Here is a 22,161-nt window from a genome sequence, read left to right on the forward strand (position 1 = left end):
TTGACGTGGCTTATAAAATGTTTTATTCATGTTAACATAGTGGATGCATCAGGATTCAACAGTTCCATGAGGCGTTCAAGGACTACCAACTGAATTCATTAGAAAACAAAAAAGTGGTCCAAATCTCAACAGAAAAAAAACGAAACAAAACAAAACATGGTACATCACCAAACAGACCAACAAATCTCACTTCTGTAGAGTGGCTAAAAATAAATTTGACCCATTACAGTGTAAAATTTCAAGAGAAGTGAAGGAATGGCTTCTCTCCACTGACAAACTAATCGGCATCAATAAGTTCACCCTAAACAGACGACAGTGAACGCATCACTGGGATCAGAACTGGCAGGGAGCGAACGTTCAAACCACTGGGCAGTACTTGGCTGTGTTCAAACATCTTCAGCCAGCAAGTGAAAGTGCACCGGCTTTTCCCTGAAGAATAAAAAATTACATTTAGTTCAAATTAAACCCAGAGCAAAAGTAACAGTACCACGTAATCTGGTAGAAAAACTGCAAAACGATGCAATGAGATGATCAGGTTTCCAACTTTCCAGGGGTCGGGGTCTCGTAAATCAGATTCCTATTTACTTTTTCTACAGCTGAACCTGCACAAGATGGGAAGAAGGCCGAGAGAAAAACTACAGGAATGGAAGGAAGTCTCCAAATCTGATCTGTTGAAAGACTTTATTTTGGTTGTTTAAGATTATTTTTCAGCAATGGAATGTAGCAGTGGAGTGTTATGGAGCATATAATGAGGAAAGTTGATTTATTCATAAACTTTTTTTTAAAATCATTTCTGTCGTTTTCCCAACAGTTGGGGCATGCATGCTCTAGTTCTCCGTCTCGCCGGCTTCTCCTTCTCCAGCGTTGCCCTCCTCCGGAGCGTTATCAGATGTCCATAGCTGTGGAGATACAAAGAATATCTGATCAAAAAACTAAACAGAACAGAAAGTGTTTCATTTTTGAATTTTCAAATGCAATCGTGTGTTTTCAGGATTTCAGGGGTTGTTGAACTGCAAAAACACAAAATCTTACCAGGTATATTAGGTCTAGTTTCTTAGTACACTTGAAATGAGAAAATTAACTTATTTGAAATAGGAAAACTAATTTATAAGTAACTTTTCAGCTTCATAAGAGCTTGTTTAAAGCTAATAATTTCTTAATATTGATGTAAAAGTACAAATTCCACTGGGAAAACAAGTAAAATTGTTAAAATTAAACAAATCTGCCAGTTGAACTATTACTTAAAAAAAAGAAAATCAATATTAAGGAATTATTGACTTAAAACAAGCTCATATATTTCGCTAAAAAGTTACCTGTTGGTAACAAAAGTTAGTTTTGTTGAAATAAGTCAAGTTTTGTCTTAGTATGTAGAGGAAATATAACTGCAGTAGAAACTAGACCAAACATACTTGGTAAGATTTGGTGGTACTGCAGTGTGTTGTTATAGACAACCCACCAAAGGTCTTCCAGTAAACGGTTTTCTAACCAGTGACGACTGACGGATAACAGTGAATTGAAGCACAGGGAAATAAAAAGATGGAAGTGAAACTGGAAGAAAAACTTCACATGTGACTTTAATACAAAGCCGATACTGTTGTATGTTACTTATTTAACCAATAAGTCCCAAATAACTGAAAATAAATTGGAATATCATTAAAAAGTTAATGTCAGTCCATTCAAAATGTGAAACTCCTAATTTAGATTCTCTACTTATTAAAGCGTTATCTTTATTAATTTTTAAAATGATGGCCACAAAATGGTAATTGTTAAATACATTTCTGTATCCAATCATATTGATGGAAGGTTTAGTGGAAGGAAAAAAAAAATCTAGCACACAGACATATCCAGGATATAATACAATTATATTATATATAATATAATTGTATGCCTTGAGTTGAGTATTATTATAATGTTTGGGAAGGCTCATAACCCAAGTTACTTCAGGTGCAGTGTGAAGTTTTCACAATCAGAAAAAAAAAAAGTTTGAAATGTTTATTTATTTATTTTTTCAGTGGAATAATCCTCTTCCGTAGGGTTATCTTGGGATGTCTCCAAATTAACAGATAAAACACTTGAAACATGCCTCTCTAAAATATTATTTTCCATTTTTACTGGAATTATTTATTGAGATGCACCTGGTTAAGACACCTGTGTCGGCATATTGGGGTCACTGCACATAGTCAAATTTGGCTTTTCAAAAACGCAGAAACTTCTGTTTTTTTCTAGAATTTTTTTTAAAATTAATCTCAAAATTTCTACGTTTCAACTAGCAAATATTCAACTTTTCAAACTGAGAAATTTCTGCATTTTTTCTAGAATTTCTTTTTAAAATTAATCTCAAGATTTCTTCTTTTCTACCAGCAAAAGTTTGACTCTCCAAACTCAGAAATTTTCATGTTTTTTCTAGAAATTGTTTTGAGATTAATCTCAAAATTACTAAGTTTCCACAAGCCAATTTCCTACTTTTCAAACTCAGAAATTTTCTTTTCTTTTTCTAAAAATTCTCTACAATTAATCTCAGAATTACTACATTTCCACAAGCAAATTTTCAGCTTTTCAAACTCAGAATTTTCCTTGTTTTATCTAGAAAATGTCTGAGATTAATCTCTAAATTTCTATATATTTTTTGGCCGTTCTAGACACCTCATTGTAATTAAACTGTAGGACAGCAGTTCATTTGAAAGCAGAGCTTACTGTCAGGTTGTCTCTGAGCAGCTGCATGATGAGGGTGCTGTCCTTGTAGGACTCTTCATGAAGCTGGTCCAGCTCTGCAATAGCATCATCAAACGCCTGCAAAAGAAAAGATGGTTGTTCAAGAGTTTCCATTTGACGTAGCGGAGAGACGGCGGCGGCGTTCGGGAAGCGTGCCGACCTTCTTGGCCAGCTCGCAGGCCTTATCTGGGGAGTTCAGGATCTCGTAGAAGAAGACGGAGAAGTTGAGGGCCAGTCCCAGGCGGATGGGGTGTGTGGGCTCCATCTCAGTCTTGCTGATGTCAAACGCAGACTGGTACGCTTGCTGTGAGTTTTCAATAGTTTCTAAAACAAACCAAAAAGATTAAAAGCATTTACTGTTATGTAACTCTGTAAATAACATTTTAGAAGCAGATTAAAATAAAATGGATTACTGAAATTAAAGAAATTTTGTGGTCTTACTCGATTTGTTGTCTCCAGAGGCAACTTCTGCCAGGTATCTGTAGTAGTCTCCCTTCATCTTTAGGTAGAAGACTTTGCTCTCTGGGTTTTTGGAGTTGGTGATTAAATAATTATCCAGCAGTTTCTGCAAGAAAGATAGAAATATTTTAATATCAAATTGTACAGCAGTAATACTGGGAGCCAACTAATTTTAATAAAATTATACAAAAGCTATAAATTAGCATCACTTAATCGTGCTATTTTTGCACATCGTCACTAAAATAGATGACAAAAATGAAGTTATGATGTGGAACAAAGCTTTGCAGTAAAGATTAAACCACTGTCTTGAGCAGACTTATACGATTTATATTCTTTAGAAAACAAAAGGAGGGGAAAAAGGCAAGAAAATAAAAATTATTTTACTGATTTAAACCTAGAAAATGCTCAAATTCAATAATATTTCAGACTGTGTAGGAATACAGAGCAAGTTTTTAGAAAACTGTCAAATTGAGAGTATTTGTGGGAATATTTTATTCCATTTTTACCTGCTCAACAATAAATTAACACATAATATTTCAACAAATCAAGCAATCTGTAAATAATTATCGATGCAAAACATAAAAAGGGTTTTGCAGGTTTGAAATTTAAAAATAAAAAACTGAATAAATAAAATGCCCTAAATGTTGATCAACTTTGTCTAGATTTGGTTTCATTTGCATTTTCAGCAACAAGACCAGGATTTGGTTAATTTCTTATTTATTTAGCTTAACATACAGTTGAACCCAACTGTGTTTTTCAGTAAAGGTCCTATTTAACATTCAATTAAAATAAAAGCAACTTTATGGCACATCTTACATTTTAAGGAGACTCTAATTTGGCTTTATCATGTTTTTAAATTGCGTCATGTTACATCTTTTTGTGTGTGAATCTCATCTGTCAAATCAAATTCATGTCTATGTTGAATTGTGAAACTCAAACTCTAAACTTCCCGGGGAAATCCGACGATTGGGTACTACAGAAAAAATGCTGAATCTGCAAAAACAAAAACTGTACCGCAGCTTTAAGAGACGCCTCAACAGCAGCTAATGTAAATCTAAAGGCTTTAAATAGCAAAATATGCTGTTTTGGTACAAAATCGCAAATCAAATGAGGAGTAAATCACTTCCTGAAAATACATCATTTATGCAAGCGTTTCCTTGAACATGCAGAATCAGCTAATCAGTGAAACTGTATCTAACACAGAGGTTAAATAACCTCAACAACAGAGAAAAATCAGTCGAGCTGGGCAGATCAAACAGCTGAGATACAAAATATAACACAGAGTAAATTTTATCCTTTTTTTTTTTGCAGTTTTAGAAATGTGAAATTATCTAAAAATGAAGCATCAAGCATCGATGAGAACAAAGAGGTAGAGTTTATATAAATCAAGAACATTTCAGTTTAACTATGCAGTTACTAAAAACCTTTTCAACACCAACTGAACAGTGCATTTGTTATTAGGACAGCTGCAGCATGGCGTGAGCGCGACATGCAACACTACACATATAACTCATGTTAATGTCCTGGTATGTTTGGTATGCAGCTGTGCATGTGAAGAAAGCGAGGCTGCATTGCGGAGCAGTTTGATGCTGTTGCTTCACAGCAGGAAGGTCTTTGGTTCAAATCCAAGTCAGAGCGTTTCTGGGAGTTTAGATGTCACGACCAATCAAGTGTAGGGACTCTCCAGGTTTCACAATAATCCAAATTCCCCTCAAACTTTGTTAATTGGCCACTGTGTTGTTTCTATTTATGACTCTACACAGTTCCACCCTGAACATTTGGTCCCTTTATTGGTATGGTTCAATTTTAGAAAGGTTAGGGTCAAATAATACAAAAATAAAAACGCAACATGCTGGTTTTTTATAATATAGTGTGAACATAATTGCCGGTTTCTTGCTTTTGAATGTACAAAACTAAATAGTGCTGCCAAGAAATGAATATAAAGGCCATGCATTTAAATTTTGATGAACTGAAGACTTTTTAAGGATGAGTGGACGCCCTGATTTATCACGCAATCATAAATCTTAATTTTTTGTAAGCATCTTTAACTGAATTAAGGAATTTTAAAACAGAAGATTTTTACATAAAAGCAGAATTACTGTCACTCACCTTTATTTTCTCACTCTCCATGCGTATCAAAATACTAAATAAATCACTTAGAAAATACAACTGTTATAATTAATAGGCTGCATTATGTTAATAGGAAAAATTTAGTTTTGTTGTGCATTTCTTCTGGATCCAGGTGACTTTACAATGACTAGGTTTGAATGTTTACGCTTTATAATAGCACTAATTTACTCATAAAAAATGTAATAGAAATTAAGTTTGAAGCTGATGCAGATAATTCCATAATTAGAGATCAAGTTATAGTTACCTAAAACTAATGAAAACTGAAACAGAGAAAACATTTTTGTTTAATAACTGGAACTATTTTGTGAGTTTGTAAAATTAACGAAAACATTGAGAAAGTTGGGAGAAAACACCAGTCAGTTGGTTGGTTTCGAAAACAGTATTACCAAATCGACACATATATAATCAAAATACTGACATTTTTGAATTATCCACCTAAAAATGAAACAAAAAAACCTTAAAACTACTGCTACAACCAATAAAAACTAAACAATACTAAACAAATACATAAAAACTAGCAAACACACTCTGAAAACTAAATCTAACTGAATTAGTTACAAAAGAAGTCAATAAAACTACATTATAATGAAAAACAAAATTATTATAACCCTGATAGAGACCAAAGCACCTCTGCAACATCTGGCAGCAGGAAATCAACACAGACGGGGGAGAACCAGCAGTTTCTCCAACATATCCTCTTCTTCTCAACACACACACACACACACACACACACACACACACACACACACACACACACACACACACACACACACACACACACACACGATGAGCTGAGTCACAGGCAGCATTCAACATTTTCAGGTGTTGCTTGACGATGGCTGGACCAAACAGCTTTTCTTTGTTTTCCCAAAATCCAGATTATCCTCATCATACAGATACCTTTCCGCGCAGATTTACTCAGACTGAGACTCGGCAGGCAGAGGTGAGTAAAGTACTCAAAAATTGTACTCGAGTAAGAGTAGCACTACTTCAACATATTTTTACTCAGGTAAAAGTAAAAAGTAGCCATCCAAGAAATTACTCAAAGGGAAAAAAGGTATTTGGTAAAAAGTCTAATCATGTGCTGAGTAACTGATCAAATTATCAATCATTTCATATTTATAAATTATATAATCAGACAGACCAAAATATAAACTTAGATGGAAATTTTGGTATTTTAAGGATCAAGCGTTTAAGTAACAAAATCAGGCGAAAGAAAATGTCTCCAAATCAGTTTTCAATGGAAAACTTATAAAACTTTAACCAAAATTGCAGGTGTGTGTCTGTGTCTGGTGAATTTTTCGGTTAAAACATGTTTATTTTTCATTCAGTGGGAAGAAAATCCAGAAATTTTACTCAAGTAAAAGTAAAAAGTAACCAATAAATTACTCAAAGAAAGAGTAAAAGAGTATTTTGTAAAAAAGTCTACTCATGTGCTGAGTAACTGATCAAATTATCAATCATTTCATATTTATAAATTACCTAATCAGATTAACCAAAATATAACGTTAAGTGGAAATTTTGGCATTTTAAGGACCAAAATGATAATTCATACAGGTAACAAATGAGAATAAAAAATTCTTTCAAACAATTTTTATGAAATTTAACAAAAACTGCAGGTGTGTGTCTGGTGAATTTGTAGTTAAAACATGTTTGTTTTTCATTCAGTGGGTAGAAACCCCACAAATTTCAGTCAAGTAAGAGTAGAAATACTTCATAATAAAATTACTCAGATAAAAGTAAAAAGTACAGCGTAGCAAAAATACTCCTAAAAGTTTCCCCCCCCCCAAAAAGTTACTTACTAGAGTAACCCAACTCTGACAGCAGGAATAATATAAAGTTTTAAAATCCAGCCAGAAGTGAAAATGCATCATCTGGTGATCCATTAAAGCTAAATCTTGAAATGAAGGTTTCAGGAGGGCGTTGCATTGGTGCGACGTATAAAACTGCTCTGACTCATTTCTAGATGCGAATTCTTGCAATGGGGCAACCACAGGAGGCTTCTGTCTGCCAGATGGGGCCCCGAGTGTCTTACACTTCCTGTGTCTGTGGGTGTGTGTGTTTGTGTGTGTGTGCTCAATTCACTCTCAGTCTATTCAGACACACCTTGCTGACTCGGTTCCACAACCTATTGTCAGTTCACACCCAAAAAAAAAAAAAAAAAAAAAAAAAAAGGTTCATTGTTCTAAATCCAGATTCCCAACAGGCAGGACTGGGAGAGGGGAGGACTCTGTAGTGCTTCCTTATCCGGCCCGGGTTCACACACTTTATTTATACAACAGGGGAAAGGTCACAGGAAACACACTCAATACTATTTAACTTTAAAAACAGGACTTCATTACTAGGATGGTAATTGTTTATGGTTTTCAGAAGGACACAAAAAATGAGCTACAAGTTAATCGATATAGGTTGCATGTTTAGCCCAACAAAAATAAAGAAATTACAAGATTATGTTTTAAAGCAGATGCTTTTCTAGAGCTGAGTGTAGCTCTGTACTTTCATTGAGATTTTTTTTCTTTTTCAAAACTTTCTGGGGGCAAAACTGCTATTTGTTTTTGGACAACTGTGATTTTTGGCAATATTTTTCATACATTTTTATGATGCGTAACTATAGCAACACAGTGGTTTACAACAGGGAGCAGCTGATTAAGATTGGAGAATTGATTTCATTTTACTTTGGAATAAATACAAGTATTTTTTGAATTTGAAACTTTAAATGATTTTTAATAAAAATCCACCAAAAAAAAGTGGATTAGTTTTGGTTACTGCCTCTTTAAACTGAAAACTTTGGGAGTTTTTAGCAATTAGTCCGATTTCAGCCAATATTTTTACATCTTATGATACAAAGAAGAGTCATATTTTACTGTGAGAATAAGGGAAGTAGATAAACCGGCCTTTTCTGATTCATCTTCATCTGATGAACTTCTGTTCTAAATACGTATAATATTACATATCTGATGACTCTTATAGCGCTCACATGCTTAGTGTACTGATTAAGTTCAGCATTTGTTCAGTAGAGATTAGCATTTCTAAAGTATATTCTTCTCCTTTTTACCATTTTATTCTAATTTATATTCAATCATGTACGCAGGGGTATCTATAATAAACTGTATGTATAAAGTACAAGTTGATCTCAGTTGATTTTAATATAATCAATAGGTTATTTACAAAATTCATAGAACGTTAACTCTGATATACTGTACATATATATTTTATGTTTCAAGTCTATTTATGCTGATTTAGTCTTATGAAAACCCAAAATACAATTTCTAAAAGTTTTGAATATTGTCTAGATCTAGATTTATAGAAGCTCCAGATGCCTGCTCTCTTTTCCATGCTGGTGCAAACATATTATTCAATTCAAATTCAAAACTGGTTTATTGATCTCAAAGGAAAATTGGGTGGTGTAAGTTATTTTATTCTAGATTTTTCAAAAAAATTGGTGATGCTGACAGCTGTATTCAAGAAGGATCTCCTGTAGCAGTCAGTATTACAGTGAATCTGAAGAAGCCTCTGACTTTAGAAACTCTGTTGCCCAGAAAATAATATGGAGAATCACATTTCTTTGTCCATTAGTCTTATTTAAATTTTCTGATATACTTAAAGCTGCAGAATGTAACTTTTACTTAATTTAAATTTTTTTTTTACATTTTTATTAAAACTGTCACCATTTTGTGACGGTTTGAGACAGACAATCTGTGAAAAGATGCATCTCCTCCACCTCATTCCTGCACTGCTAATGCCGTCTGGAGAAATGCACCACTCCCAATCAAAAACAACCAATCACAGCCAGGAGGAGGGTCTTAGCGCTGTCAATCAACTTTAGTGTACTAGCTGTTCAATATACTATGTTTAAAGTTTTGAACATATCTCTATGTTTAATGAAACTCTTTTCTGCCATCATTGGTGGCCATGCTAACTAGCCTAGCATTCACAGCAGGCTCTCCTTTCAGGAAGAAATGAGCCAGTGCACATGAGGTTGATTGACAGCGCTAAGACCCGCCTCCTAGCTCTGACAAGTTTGTTTCTAGTGAGCACTTAGGAGCGCTGGGAGAAAGCAGAGGAGCTTGATTTTTTTTCACAGATCATCTGTCACATACCAGACTGTCAAGACATAGTGAAAGTTTCTATAAATATGCAAAAAAAACAATATATAAATATATATATATTTTTTAAAGTTATACTGTAGCTTTAAGTTTAGACTTCCATTAGCGGAAACTGTAAAATATAAAGGTTTTAGACCTAACTCTGTGTTTAAAGAAAATACAGCTTTTATTCCCCTTACTAAATTACTAATATAAATGTACTTTTGAAATCTAGCAAGACCCTATATAAAGGACTTTCAAGACAGGTGGGTAAGCAGCACATACCAAAACATTGTTGCAAATGTCTTCCAGCTCCTTCTCCACCTTTTCCCGGTACTCCTTGACCATCTGCTGCTTCTTCTCGCTGCCATCGGTCTTCAGGCCGATGCTGGACATCACCCTCCAGGCGGACCGCCGCGCCCCGACCACGTTTTTGTAGGCGACAGAGAGCAGGTTCCTTTCCTCGTTTGACAGCTCCCCTCCCATCTCCGTCACCTCCCTCATGCAGTCTGCCATGTCGTCATAGCGCTCAGCCTGCTCCGCCAGCTTGGCCTTCTGGATCAGATCCGTCCTGTCCATTATTTTATGTTCCGTTGGGTTCTCTGCGATGAAGAAATCCCGGTGTCGCTGACAGTCAGTGGCGGTGGACGAGGGATTATTCTACACAAGCTGTAAATGAAATTTAATCATCTTAAAGAGTGATATTTTTTTTTTTTTCTTTTAAAGAATGATGTTATGTAAAATTAAAACGCATATCTATTATGTAAAGGGCATAAATCAATGATAAATAAACAAATCCATTTGGTTTAGCTTCACTTTAATCATAATCACCACAGTAAAATATTAGACTATTCATCTGTATATAGAGAAGGTGCTTGCTGACAGCATCAGATCTATAAGCAGCAGCTAAATCTGTCTGCGGCGGCGGCGGCTAACGTTAGCTCCATCAGCCACTCCTTTCCTTTTTCAATTTCATGTCAGCTGCTCGTTAATTAAATCTCTGAACAGACCAATACTTTATTAGCTCCACGGTAAGTTAATAAATGTGAATAAAACATATAAAACGCGTTGTTTCTCACCGAATCGAGTCCAAATTCGCTCCCCGAACTGATCCGAGCTGAGGGATTGGTCAAACAAGCACAAAACCGTAGTAGCCGAAAAAAAACAGCCCCGGACTGATTGTGCTAAAAAAGAAGGAGGCTCATCTGGATTCTAATCCTCCAATCAGAAAGCGGGGTTTGGTTCGATTGACAGAGGCAGTTGTTGATTTGAGCCAATCGTGCTTTAGCGCGGGGGAAGTAGGCGGGACTTGGTTTGTAGGCGGAATCATGACCAGAGCATAGATATTGAAGACCAGACAGTGCTTTGGCTTCGTTGGCCCGTAGGAAGCGTCCGCCATGTTGTGAGTGGTAAAGTTCTCAACGCAAACCTTCAAGTCTTCCTGGGAATTTGGGTTTCTGGATACAGTAAACAATGAACTTACTCACCTTTCCGCTAGAGACATGTGGCATGTTTTTGGAGTTTTCTTTTTTGGGGGGTTGCGCTTTAAACATTGATATCTTCATAAAGAAAGTGCAGTAGTGCTTGATAATGGCCAGATGCTGAAAGTTTCATTGATAAAAGCAGTGGGCCATTCACTTTTTGCACTTCCTTTTAAATTAAACCGTTTGTTTATTTGTTGGTCCTTGATACAAGTATATGGACCAAACATTAAAAGAAATTCAAGTTGTCTGCATTATATATTTCTGTCATTAGGGTTCCTTGTGGTTTTCTAGAATTGCAAGATATTAAAGAGCACACAAAAATGAGCTACATGTCTCTTTAAATCATTTTTAATAAACTCAAAACAGTAGACATGGTGGACATGGTGTTGGTTTAAACTGAAAATAGTGGGAATTCTTAGCGATACAAACCAGTCAAGGGAAAATTAGCTCAGTTCCAGTCTCTGGCCAATATTTATACATCTTATGATCTCAAGAAGAGCCATATTTAATTTTACATAGAGAACACTGGAGGTCCATAAACCTTTCCTGGCTCATCTCCTGATGCTTTTTTGAGTGTAAAAAATGTTTAATGTTATATACCTGATTACTCTTATTAAGTGCAGGACATGTTATTTACCGGTAAAGATTGGGCTTTATGAAGCAAATTGTACTCCTCTATACCATTTGGTCCATCTATGAAGGTGACGGCCTGAGACAAATTGAATATCTGCAAATAATAAGACTTCAAACACAAAACCGTGTGTTTAGAGTGAATTTAAATGACCTTTAAAAACATTTAAACATTTAATTCAGTTACAGTTGGTTATTTGTCAAGGTAAGTAAAATAAAATAGTATCCATCCATCCATCCATTTTCTGTTCACCCTTGTCCCTAATGGGGTCGGGAGGGTTGCTGGTGCCTATCTCCAGCTACGTTCCAGGCGGGAGGCGGGGTACACCCTGGACAGGTCGCCAGTCTGTCGCAGGGCAACACAAAGACATACAGGACAAACAACCATTCATAGACCAATTAACCTGACAGTCATGTTTTTGGACTGTGAGAGGAAGCCGGAGTGCCCGGAGAGAACCCACGCATGCACAGGGAGAACATGCAAACTCCATGCAGAAAGACCCCGGCCGGGAATCGAACCCAGGACCTTCTTGCTGCAAGGCAACAGTGCTACCAACTGCGCCACTGTGCAGCCCATAAAATAGTATAATAACAATAAAAATATCAGCGAATTAGACCATGACTTCTGTAGACCATGACTTCTGATGGGAATTGCTTATTAGATCAAAGCTTCTTTTTGAAAACAACCTTTATAACTACAAGTTTTTTATTGGTCTTATGTAATATTCTAATTGTACATGTATTTTATTAGCTGTAAGCACAAAAATAATAATTATTTGAAAATATCAGCATGTATAAAATGAATGCATAGAAAGTGTTTAAGTAGTGAATTGCATTACTGTAATAAATGAACTATGCAAGCAATGTTCTTTCTAATATAGTGAATATGGCTCCACACTGACGGTCATGCGACGTCCCTTACTGCGGCGTCTATTTTCCAAATGTCTATGAACCTCAATTCTGCAGAAAACGAGGACCGCGGGGTTTCTTCCAATCAGAGCGACGTATGGAGACGTCATCGTATTGCCATGGTGAGTCTGGCTATGGCAAGCCGTAAATTTAACATAATTTAACATAAATTCGGTTTATCCTAATTATCCGTAATTACATTCTTGATACCTAAAAATGCATTTTGACTAGACAAAACGACATTTTGACTGTCCGTAATTACAATTTAAGATATCTTGAACGTAATTATGACTAGTCAAAATTACATTTTTAGATATCTGAATAAACAATTGCGTGGAAGCCCCTTTGTGCTGTCCAAACAGTTGCAGAATTTATACTTCCTGCACAAAATTGACAGTAAATGCCACAATGTAGAAAGAGCTCGGCAATGTTTGGAGAACGCAAAACTTCATGGACTTTAAAACTGCTTCAGTAATCTGTAAAGAATTTCCTTTTTTTTCATTTCCGACAAACTGAATGCACTGAAAAACAGCTTTGAAAAGCTAAAATTGCTATTGTCAAACCATTTTCAACATGAAAGTGGCGCATTTTCAAACATCTTTTTTCTAGTTTTCCTTGTTTTATTAAACTTTCAAATTGCCACGTAAGTCAGGGACGTTTTGACTATACAGAATACATGTTCAAGATATCAGTAATGTTATTCTGACTAGTCAGAATGTTAATTTAAGATATCTTAAATGGAAAAGCTGAGTAATTCAATATATCTTAAAAGAAAAAAAGCTTAAAAGAAATTTTAACTAGTCAAAATTACAATTCAAGATATCTTTAATTTAGTTTTGTTTAGTCATTATTTGCTTTTAAGATATCTATAATTTAGTTTTCACCAGTCAAAACATATATCCTATTCAAACATACATTCAAGATATTTTGAATTATGGAGTCATTAGAGATATTTTATTAGAATTGTGACTAGTCAAAACTAAAATCGAGATATCTTGAATTTACTTCATGACTAGTCATAATTTAATTGTAGATATCTGAAATGTGTATTTCAGATAGTGAGTAATTCATTGTAGATATTTTGAACTGAAGTCTCCAACTCAATGGTAAATCTGACGTAATTTCGACTAGTCAGAATGTAATTAGATATATCTCAAATAGGTATTTTGTCTAGTCAAAATATAATTAGAGATATCTTAAATCACTAAAACGTCTAGTCATAAAACAATTCGAGATATCTGGAATGTGGGCGGTAAAACTGAATTTATGTTAAATCGTCTTGCCATACTCTTCCCTGCTCAACCACGCTGCAATAAATGGATGTCAGAGTAAAAAATGACACGTCAACGCCTCCGCCATATTAAGAGTGGAGCGTTGAGAAACCTGTGCCAGAAATAAAGGCTTCCCGCATAAAAGAAACACTGAAGTAACGTACAAAACATTTCAAGTAGCTTAGATGTTTGTTTGTTTGTTTGTTTTTTACTAACACACAAAAATGTTTATAACGCAACTGTACTTAAAATGATCGCTGCAGATGTCTCTGGATCTTCCAGTGGTACTGGTAGCTTTGGCTAAACATGATGAACAACCAACTGTTTTTAAAAATAGATATTTTTACAAATAGTTTAGCTATTCCACAGTAAAATGGCATGACAAGTACCAGTAATACTTGTTGACATCTATTTTTCTTGTAATTATGTTCAAAAATATTATTTTTCTACATAATGTCACACTTATTGAAGTAAAACACATCAACCCCTTTTGGCTAAAGAGAAATAGAAATATTATGGTGCTTCAGTTGAAAATAACACATTTCCTAATACTATAGGTGATATTTTAAATATATGATATACGTTGTCTTTTTTTTAAAATGTCAAATAAATTTTTATTTAGCTGAACTAAGAACAAAAATGGCTCTTTTGACTATAAAAGTTGCAGACCTCTGAGTTAGAACTAGATAGAATAAAACAAAAACAAAAATTTCATTGAAACACATAACTACAACTAGTAAAACCAGAGAAAGTCTTAACCAGTGAACATCCTCCTCCAGTACTGGATGTTTTGTTTTGTCAGTGTCTTGTTGTCAGACATTAAATTTGTATAAATATGTGTACAATATGACATGAATACGTAACATAGTACAGCAGACGTTTTTCCACTTTATTTTGTTCTTTATCTTCTCCTCTTATGCAGTGTGATGTAACAGTATGATGTACAATTCTATATTCTTTTGTTGGTAAAACTAATAAAACTGTGTTTAAAGAAAATCAGAGAAACTGATATTTGGTGTATATGAAAATATTGCTGTTTGTTGGTAACAAACCTATAAGTTCTTGTGTTTACACTGGAACACATCACCTCTGAAGGTAACTGGTTGAACTCTGTTTTGTCTTGGGGTTGTCAGAGTAAATGGGCTTAATTCAAAACCACACCACACTTTTCAGATCTTAATTTGTAAAAAAAAAAAAAAAAGTGTGGAAAGCCAAGCGTTTGCAACGAGAACGCCCTGATGCCTCTCTGCCTCCCTCTTGTGGCGTTCCTGTGTAACGCGCCTGTCCTACGTATTGAACGAGCCTCTCTGACGTCACTTCCCTCGCGCGGGATTATGCTAAAACTGCTGCTATCCAGCTGACAGGCGAGAACAATCCCGAACCCCAAAACAGCTTTTCGGTGCCAGCGGGGAACCCGGAGCTGTTCGGGAGTTTCTGATCGATCTTCTCGATGAAGCTCGGCTCCATTGCTCCTCGAGGAAGGAGGCGGCTACCTGTTGGCATCGCAGCAGATCGGATGTTTGTTGTTAGCAGAGTCCGCGGCTAGACTTTTACTGCTTTTTGTTTGTTTTATTATTTTTTTTCGGGTTTTTTTTTTTGGCGGAGGTTTTCCTCTGGTATGCGCCTAACCCTCCATGCTCGGCCCTCCCTCTGCCTTCAGGAGCCATGAAGCTGCAGTGCGATGTGGAGGTGGTGAACCGGATGCTCCCGTCATTCGGGATGAAAAGTAGGGGAAAGGGCGCGAGAGCGGTGGTCTCCATCGGGAAGCATTTGGACAAGTCGAGTCAGCGCAGTAACATCTACATGATGATCTGCACGGCCAAAGACAGAACTGGGTCAAAATATAAGGTCAGTGAGTTGTTCCTTTCGCAGGGTACAGAGTGTTCTGACTGTCCTCTGATTCCAACTACTAAAACTTTCCAGCATTTTTGTACCCATAAGGGAAAATTTCAAATATTCTTCAGTTGGAATCAGATTGTGTTTATCACAATCTGGCATGAAATGACAAAACATTTCCTGTTTTAAGTCAGTCAGTAAAAAAAAAAAAAAAATCTGTATGTACGTGTTTGCATTTACCGTATCGTTTTATTATCGTGATACATTTCTTATAAGGATTGTGATTTATTATTGTCAGGATAAATTCCAATTGAGGTTCAAGATTCCCCAAAGCTGTCTCTGTTGTCCAGATTATTACATTCACTGTTTTCTCCACTGTTTGTGCAATGAGAGTATCAATAAATATCAATAAATGTGCAGTTACTGTTTTAAAGTCACACTTCTTTTTGCCAAAGTCTGCCAATTACTTTAACTTTAAAGCTTTTTGTATCCGTTGGAAGGTTGTTTTCTTTCCTAAGGGAAAAATGTTGCATATTCTACAATTGAAATCAAATATTTGCATATCTTGCATTTTTAAAAAGGAGTTTATTCACCACAATCTGACGTTAAATACAACAAAACGTACTGTTTTAAGTCAGATAAGACTATCAAACCTATTTGTATATAGTTGTGGGCAGTTGTGGTTTATTACTGTTATCTATTTTGTTGGACACATTTTCACTGTTCTTGACGTGTGCAGATCAAAATCATTTCAAGGTCCACTAATTGTCCCTGAGCCACACGTTTTACAACCTTGATTAATTATCAATATTCCAAATTCTATAACTAGGATTTAAATGTTATAATCTTTATCTATGGCTCCATAAACCCCTGAGCTGATGATTGAAATGGGCGAAACATGTCTTAATTTGTTTGTTGACGTAAGTTCAACACCTGACTGGCCTTGTTCAAGGAGTGATTCACTGTTGATGTAATTATGATGCTTTGCTTTGTTGTCTGTCATACGAATGTTTTGCAATTTCTCTTTCAGCTGAGAGACAACATAGAGAAGTTCTTCACTTGGTTTGTGGAAGAGGGCAAAGCAACTGTGAGGCTAAAGGAACCAGCTGTTGATGTTTGTCTGAGTAAGGTATGACACTAACAGTTTGAGGAAGAAAGTGTTTCTTGTGGCAATCTTTTTTTTTTTTTTACCCTGGAATAAGGCTTTTCTATTTTCTATGCATCATAACGACTGTCCAAAAGTAAAAAAGAAAGGGCAAAACTTCTTTCTATGTGCACAGCATCCAAAAGTAGAGGGAATAATTGTCCAGACATGCAACACCTCAACCCCCAAAACATTATGAACAAAAGTGTCCAGCATAAAAAGTCTTCAAAAAGAACAAATCAGATAAATAATTAGTATTAAAAATTGGCTTCCGGTGAGAGAAAGATGCACCAATCATGGGCCAGAGGAGTGGACCTCCTTTCCCTTAATCGACTCTCAAGCTAAAATGTCTCACTTTTATTCAAACTATTCAAAGTATCAAACTAAAATTTGCTGCCATTTTCGGTCTGTAAGCACATCAACCAACAGCATATGATCCAAACCTTGTTTTTGAGTTTAGCAAATGGGCGTTAATCCTTAATGTTCTGCTAAATTCAGAACTCTTGCAAGGAACCTGACGGATGGACATTTTTCTTTTTGTAAGGATAATAGTGCTGGTAAAGAATAAACTCCAATCGAGGTTAGGCCTCAGAAAAAAATGGAAAACTAACCCATAATATCCAGACCATAGTGCAGTTTTTCCTTCATGTTTTTTTTGGAGGCTTCTGTGCTTAATTACTTTACTATGACAGTGAAATGGGGCCATTTACAGTAGATAGAAAAAAAGGATTGCACATCTGCTAGAAAATCTCTGAAATTTTCTGGAAAAACAAAAACATTTCTGAGTTTAAAAAGTCAAACATTCGTGAGAAAAAACTCTAAATATTCTAGATTATCTCAAATTTTCTAGAATAATTTGTAGAAAATCTTGAAAATTCCAGAGTTTCAAAAGTTACAAAAGATTAATCTTACAATTTTAGTTTTTTCTCACAAAATATAAAGGTTACTTTTCAAACTCAGAAATTTCCTTGTTTTTTTTCCCTAAAACATTTTTGAGATTAATCTAAAAATATCTGAGCTTTTTGGTGAAAATTTAGTCTTTCTTTTTCCTATCTACAATCGCCATCATACTTTACTCAGTAAAAATGTTAAGAACGATCTTCTGCTATATGTTCCCTACTTTATTCCCAGCAGCATGGAGCTAATACGGTTCATTTTAAAAGAATTGTGTCAGGATATTACTGTCCAACAAAATCAGGCCACTTACTTTAAGGAATTCGGTCAAACACAACCAACATCACAAGAATACATCCGTCTGCTATATGCGTCACCTGGCCCATATCCTGACACACCTGTATCTCGTTCATATTTTGTTTCAGGCCGATGCAAACAGTTTGAAGAACTTCCTGTCAGCAGCGCGTTTGGCCGACCGAGGGAGCGACACGAGCAGCCTTCCTCTGTCCACGCTCACTCCGGTTCGAGCCAGAGATGTGGAGCAGCCGAAGAAGAAGCTCTCAGTCATGTCCAAGAAGGATTACCCGCTCACCTCCAACTTCCCATATTCTCTGGAGCAGCTGCAGGTGTCCTACTGCAAACTGTCCCGGGTGGACATGCGCATGCTGTCCCTCAAAGGTGCATCTGTCATTTGTTACTTGAAGCTCATTTTTGTTTTAAATCATTTTCATTGCAGCCCACACCAAGATCACAAATACCCACTAACTTACTGGTTTTGGACAAATTTCTTAATTAAAACTAACTATTAAACTTTTAATATTATAGGTTTCTCTGTATTCAGTGAATACGTCTTAAAATTAAAAAATATTCAACATCTTTTCATATGGATGTTCAATATTATACAAATACCTAAATGCGTAAATTCGGAAAGTATTATTTATGGTTGAAACCAGGTATTTAAAGATAATAAAAAGACATAAATATTTTTTTTCTCACTATCTGAAGTTAGAATTACTAAAATTAATACTATTTGTTAAATGACAGAAAACTTTGCAAGATCATCTTTTATTAAATTTTTTGAATATCTATTTACCCGAATGGCAAAATAACTTATTGATCTGTGTATTGAAATTAAGGTTAATTTACTTTGAATTTTAATGAAATAATTATTTTTTGTTAAATTAGTGTTTTGTTCTCACACCAGTCATCTGTATAGTGTGTGAGAGAAATTTTTCAACACATAAAATTTTGTTATATTTTAGTTTTTCTTGCTGTTGAATGTAGAATACTATCACAAGATGTTACCAATAACACTAATAAATGATGCTGTATAATAGCAAATTGAAGTTGTAATTTTTTAGTACTTTTGTATCTTTTTTTTTTTATCTTCAAGCAGTGGTGTTGGAAAAATTACTGTGAAAATGCTTGAAAAGAGCATGAACTTTACTGTGTGGTCTTAATGAAACGCATATTGAATACCTGCTTAAATGTTGTTTTCAAAAAGTACTTTTAATCTGACAAACAGGCTTCATCTGAACCCATATTCTAATTTACTAAATATGACTTTAGCTCTCCGCAGGCTGGATCTGAGCAACAACCACATCAAGAAGCTCCCGGCCACCATCGGCGACCTCGGCTGCCTCTCTGAACTCATCCTACACAACAACCACCTGGAGGCCTTTAGCGAAGCCCTGTGCTTGTCCACGCTGCAGCAGACCCTCCAGGTGCTGGACCTCAGCCAGAACCGGCTGCAGTCCCTCCCGTCCCGGTTCTGCCAGCTCAGAGAACTGATGAACCTCAAGCTGGACGACAATAAACTCGCGGGTTTGCCGCTCCAAATCGGCCGACTCTCGAAGCTGAGGTTCCTATCTGCTGCTCACAACCAGCTGACGGTTCTGCCCGCAGACTTCTTTAAGCTGAGTCTGGAGAACTTGGATCTGTTTGGGAATCCGTTTGTCCAGCCCAACCCTTTGGACCACACCATGCAACTCGCCTTCCCCCTTCCACTACAGGAGATCGCGTCCAGAGCTGTAGCTGATCTCAGGTTAGGTTATAACTCTGTTACTTTGATAGATCTTCCATCTCTGTTGTTCCTAAGTTGTTGGACCTAAGTGCAGCATTTAACACTGTTGATCATGATATACCATGGTGTTCACTCTCTTAAATTCATGTATCTAAACTTAATGGGGATCTATTATACAAAATTCACATTTTTATACTTCCGCTTGGGTCTCATCTGCTTCTAAAAAAAGCCCCCCAAAAAACACCTTGCTGTTATTTTGGCAATAAGTTTGTTTTTTAGTGTCTAGTAAATTAGCTGTTTCCAAAAAAAGGAATTTAATGTCACAAATGAGCATCACTGCCCATCACCTAGCAACCCCGGCAGAGCCCGGCCCGTTACCTAGCAACCCAAACGGAACTCCAACACAATTAGTCTTCTGGTTTTACCGCCATTTGCGCTCATTACAGGAGCTACTTCTCAGTGCAATTCTGGTAAAAACGTTGTTAAAGGGTTAATAGAGGAGCCATGTTGTGATGGCTTCATGAAGGTGAAGTTTTAGAAAGAGCAGGAGTTTTTAAAGAGACAGAGTTCCAATTTCAAGACATAAAATTTCTTTTAAGTCATATTTTACATTTATAGCATTTTTAAACTAACTGAAGGCAGGGGTGGAAATTAGCACCCGCCACTGGCCAAATGTATGAAGTGGCCTGTAAATTGGAGCAACACACTCGCTATTATGGCGGGTTGACAATTTGAACAGAAAAAAAAAAAGCTGCATTCAGTTTCAACTTCTGTCCAGGGAAGGAGTGGGTGACTGGACTACAGACTGATGCACATACTGTATATGGGACAGACCTAGACTGTCATAATTTAACAAAAAATATATATCAAATCTAATTTTTACTGACTGCGGCAGCCCATTGATTGATTTCACTGACGGACATTGGGCTTATCCAATGAAATCCTTCAGTTCTCTTTGACCCTCCTTGCTGTTAGTAATTACTACAAGTGAACTTATTGCACTACACCTTTGTTAAGGTGTCCATGCTTTATGTTAAATTAGTTTGTGTACGTACATATGTATGGTAAACTTATTGTCAGTAAATTGATTTTCATAGAGTTAAGAATAAATTATGTATTTTATGTCATTTGCTTGTACTGGTGGGATTTGTAATTGAAAGAAAGAGAAACAGTGGCTGGTGAAATGTCTGAGTGGCTGGTGAAATGTTTTCTCCACAAGCCACAGTAGAGGTCCAAACTATTTGTTTTCCACTTGGACCCGCTTCCAGCTGGCACTCACCGAGAGCGTCTGTGAATGACTGTGAATATAATAATAATAATAATAATAATAATAATAATAGAGGAAGTGGGTTGCGGTCTAAGAGAGAACTTCAAATGGTAATGTAGTTACTTTATTTCACTTTAAAATGATACTATGCGGCTGGAAAACACATAATACCACCCCTTAAAATCATGGCTCATCATTATTGTATTATTTTTTTATGGTGTAAAGCACTTTAAACTGCCTTATTGCTGAGATTTGCTATACAAACAAACTTGACTCGACCCGCTCTTTGATTCCTCTCCCAGAATCCCGTACGGTCCTCACCTCATCCCGGCCCACTTGTGTGGAGAACTCGAAGCGGCCAAGATGTGCGAGTGCAGGCGCATCTGCGTCAGCTTCCACATCAAGACGGCAGTGAGCATAAACCTGCACCAAGTGTCTCACACGGTCGTGTTGGTGGACGACATGGGCGGCACGGACGCGCCGGTGCAGCAGCACTTCTGCTCCCTCTCCTGCTACTCCGAGTTTTTAGACGGCTGTCTTCAGCGAGGCCTGAGATGAGAAACGACACCTTAAGTGGTCAAAAACATTACAAAACGCTGCAAAAGACCTTGTTACATTGTTTTAGAGAATATATGGAGGCAGCTGGGCTAGTTAGAACCTAGAATCTTCCTGACGATTTCTTTAGATTACTTTTTTTGTTTGTTTTAACAGCGCTTTATTCAGCTGGTTTTACACCTACATGCTTGGTTTTATTAGAGTCGTGTTGACTATTAAAAACAATGCATTTCTACTGCACTGCTGTGAAAATCTGAAACTTCATCCTTTTCTCCTTCTCATATATCAGACTTCAGGTTCCTCTACTGACCTACATCTACGAGACGGGGGAATAAAGAAATAAGCACAGCACATCAGGGTCCAACAAGGAGGCCATTATTAAAGCTGCACTCGTCAGGCTTTTCCTGATTGATTTTTTAAAAACATTTTTTAGGTCAATTAGACATAAAGGAGGAAAACAAATGTTCTGCAGTTTTTTTTTTTTTTTACCTTTTACTGGTTTTTACCAAACCCAAAAAGTGCCTCAAACTTCATGCTGTTGGTTTATGTTGTGAAGACTGAAAAATGGTTGAATTTCTTCGCTTTGATCCATTTAATAATTAGATGAAAGTTTCATATTTTTCCATATTTGACCTGGCCAACAAGGGGAAATTGGTCACTTCCAGTATTTGGATGATTTGTTGGTGCATCTCTAGTGATTCAGCTTGTAAAGTCCGTGAGTTTTTATAAGTGCATAAATAATAAAAGTATTCATTGTTTAAA

General features: G+C 36.2%; 2 protein-coding genes across 3 annotated transcripts; one reads left to right on the plus strand and one right to left on the minus strand.

Moving 5' to 3' along the window:
* On the minus strand, nucleotides 1-10,611 carry ywhaqb (tyrosine 3-monooxygenase/tryptophan 5-monooxygenase activation protein, theta polypeptide b). 2 transcript variants are annotated; one of them, XM_028000710.1, is made up of 7 exons: nucleotides 10,466-10,611; nucleotides 9,672-10,055; nucleotides 5,930-6,004; nucleotides 3,154-3,277; nucleotides 2,873-3,036; nucleotides 2,695-2,790; nucleotides 1-899 (listed from the first exon to the last, which is right to left on the minus strand). In XM_028000710.1, the coding sequence occupies exons 2-7, from the start codon at nucleotides 9,963-9,965 to the stop codon at nucleotides 828-830; spliced, it is 825 nt and encodes a 274-aa protein (XP_027856511.1). In that variant the 5' UTR covers nucleotides 9,966-10,055; nucleotides 10,466-10,611; the 3' UTR covers nucleotides 1-827. The 2 variants fall into 2 exon arrangements, with proteins under 2 accessions (XP_027856511.1, XP_027856512.1); XM_028000711.1 differs by lacking the exon at nucleotides 5,930-6,004 and having other exon boundaries at nucleotides 10,466-10,610.
* A 4,734-nt stretch (nucleotides 10,612-15,345) lies between these two features.
* Nucleotides 15,346-22,161, plus strand: lrr1 (leucine rich repeat protein 1). Its single transcript, XM_028001183.1, has 5 exons — nucleotides 15,346-15,528; nucleotides 16,547-16,645; nucleotides 17,980-18,232; nucleotides 19,124-19,598; nucleotides 21,147-22,161. Exons 1-5 carry the CDS (start codon nucleotides 15,346-15,348, stop codon nucleotides 21,400-21,402), a joined length of 1,266 nt encoding a protein of 421 aa, XP_027856984.1. The 3' UTR covers nucleotides 21,403-22,161.

This window comes from Xiphophorus couchianus, chromosome 19 (assembly GCF_001444195.1).
Source record: "Xiphophorus couchianus chromosome 19, X_couchianus-1.0, whole genome shotgun sequence".
Taxonomy (NCBI): domain Eukaryota; kingdom Metazoa; phylum Chordata; class Actinopteri; order Cyprinodontiformes; family Poeciliidae; genus Xiphophorus; species Xiphophorus couchianus.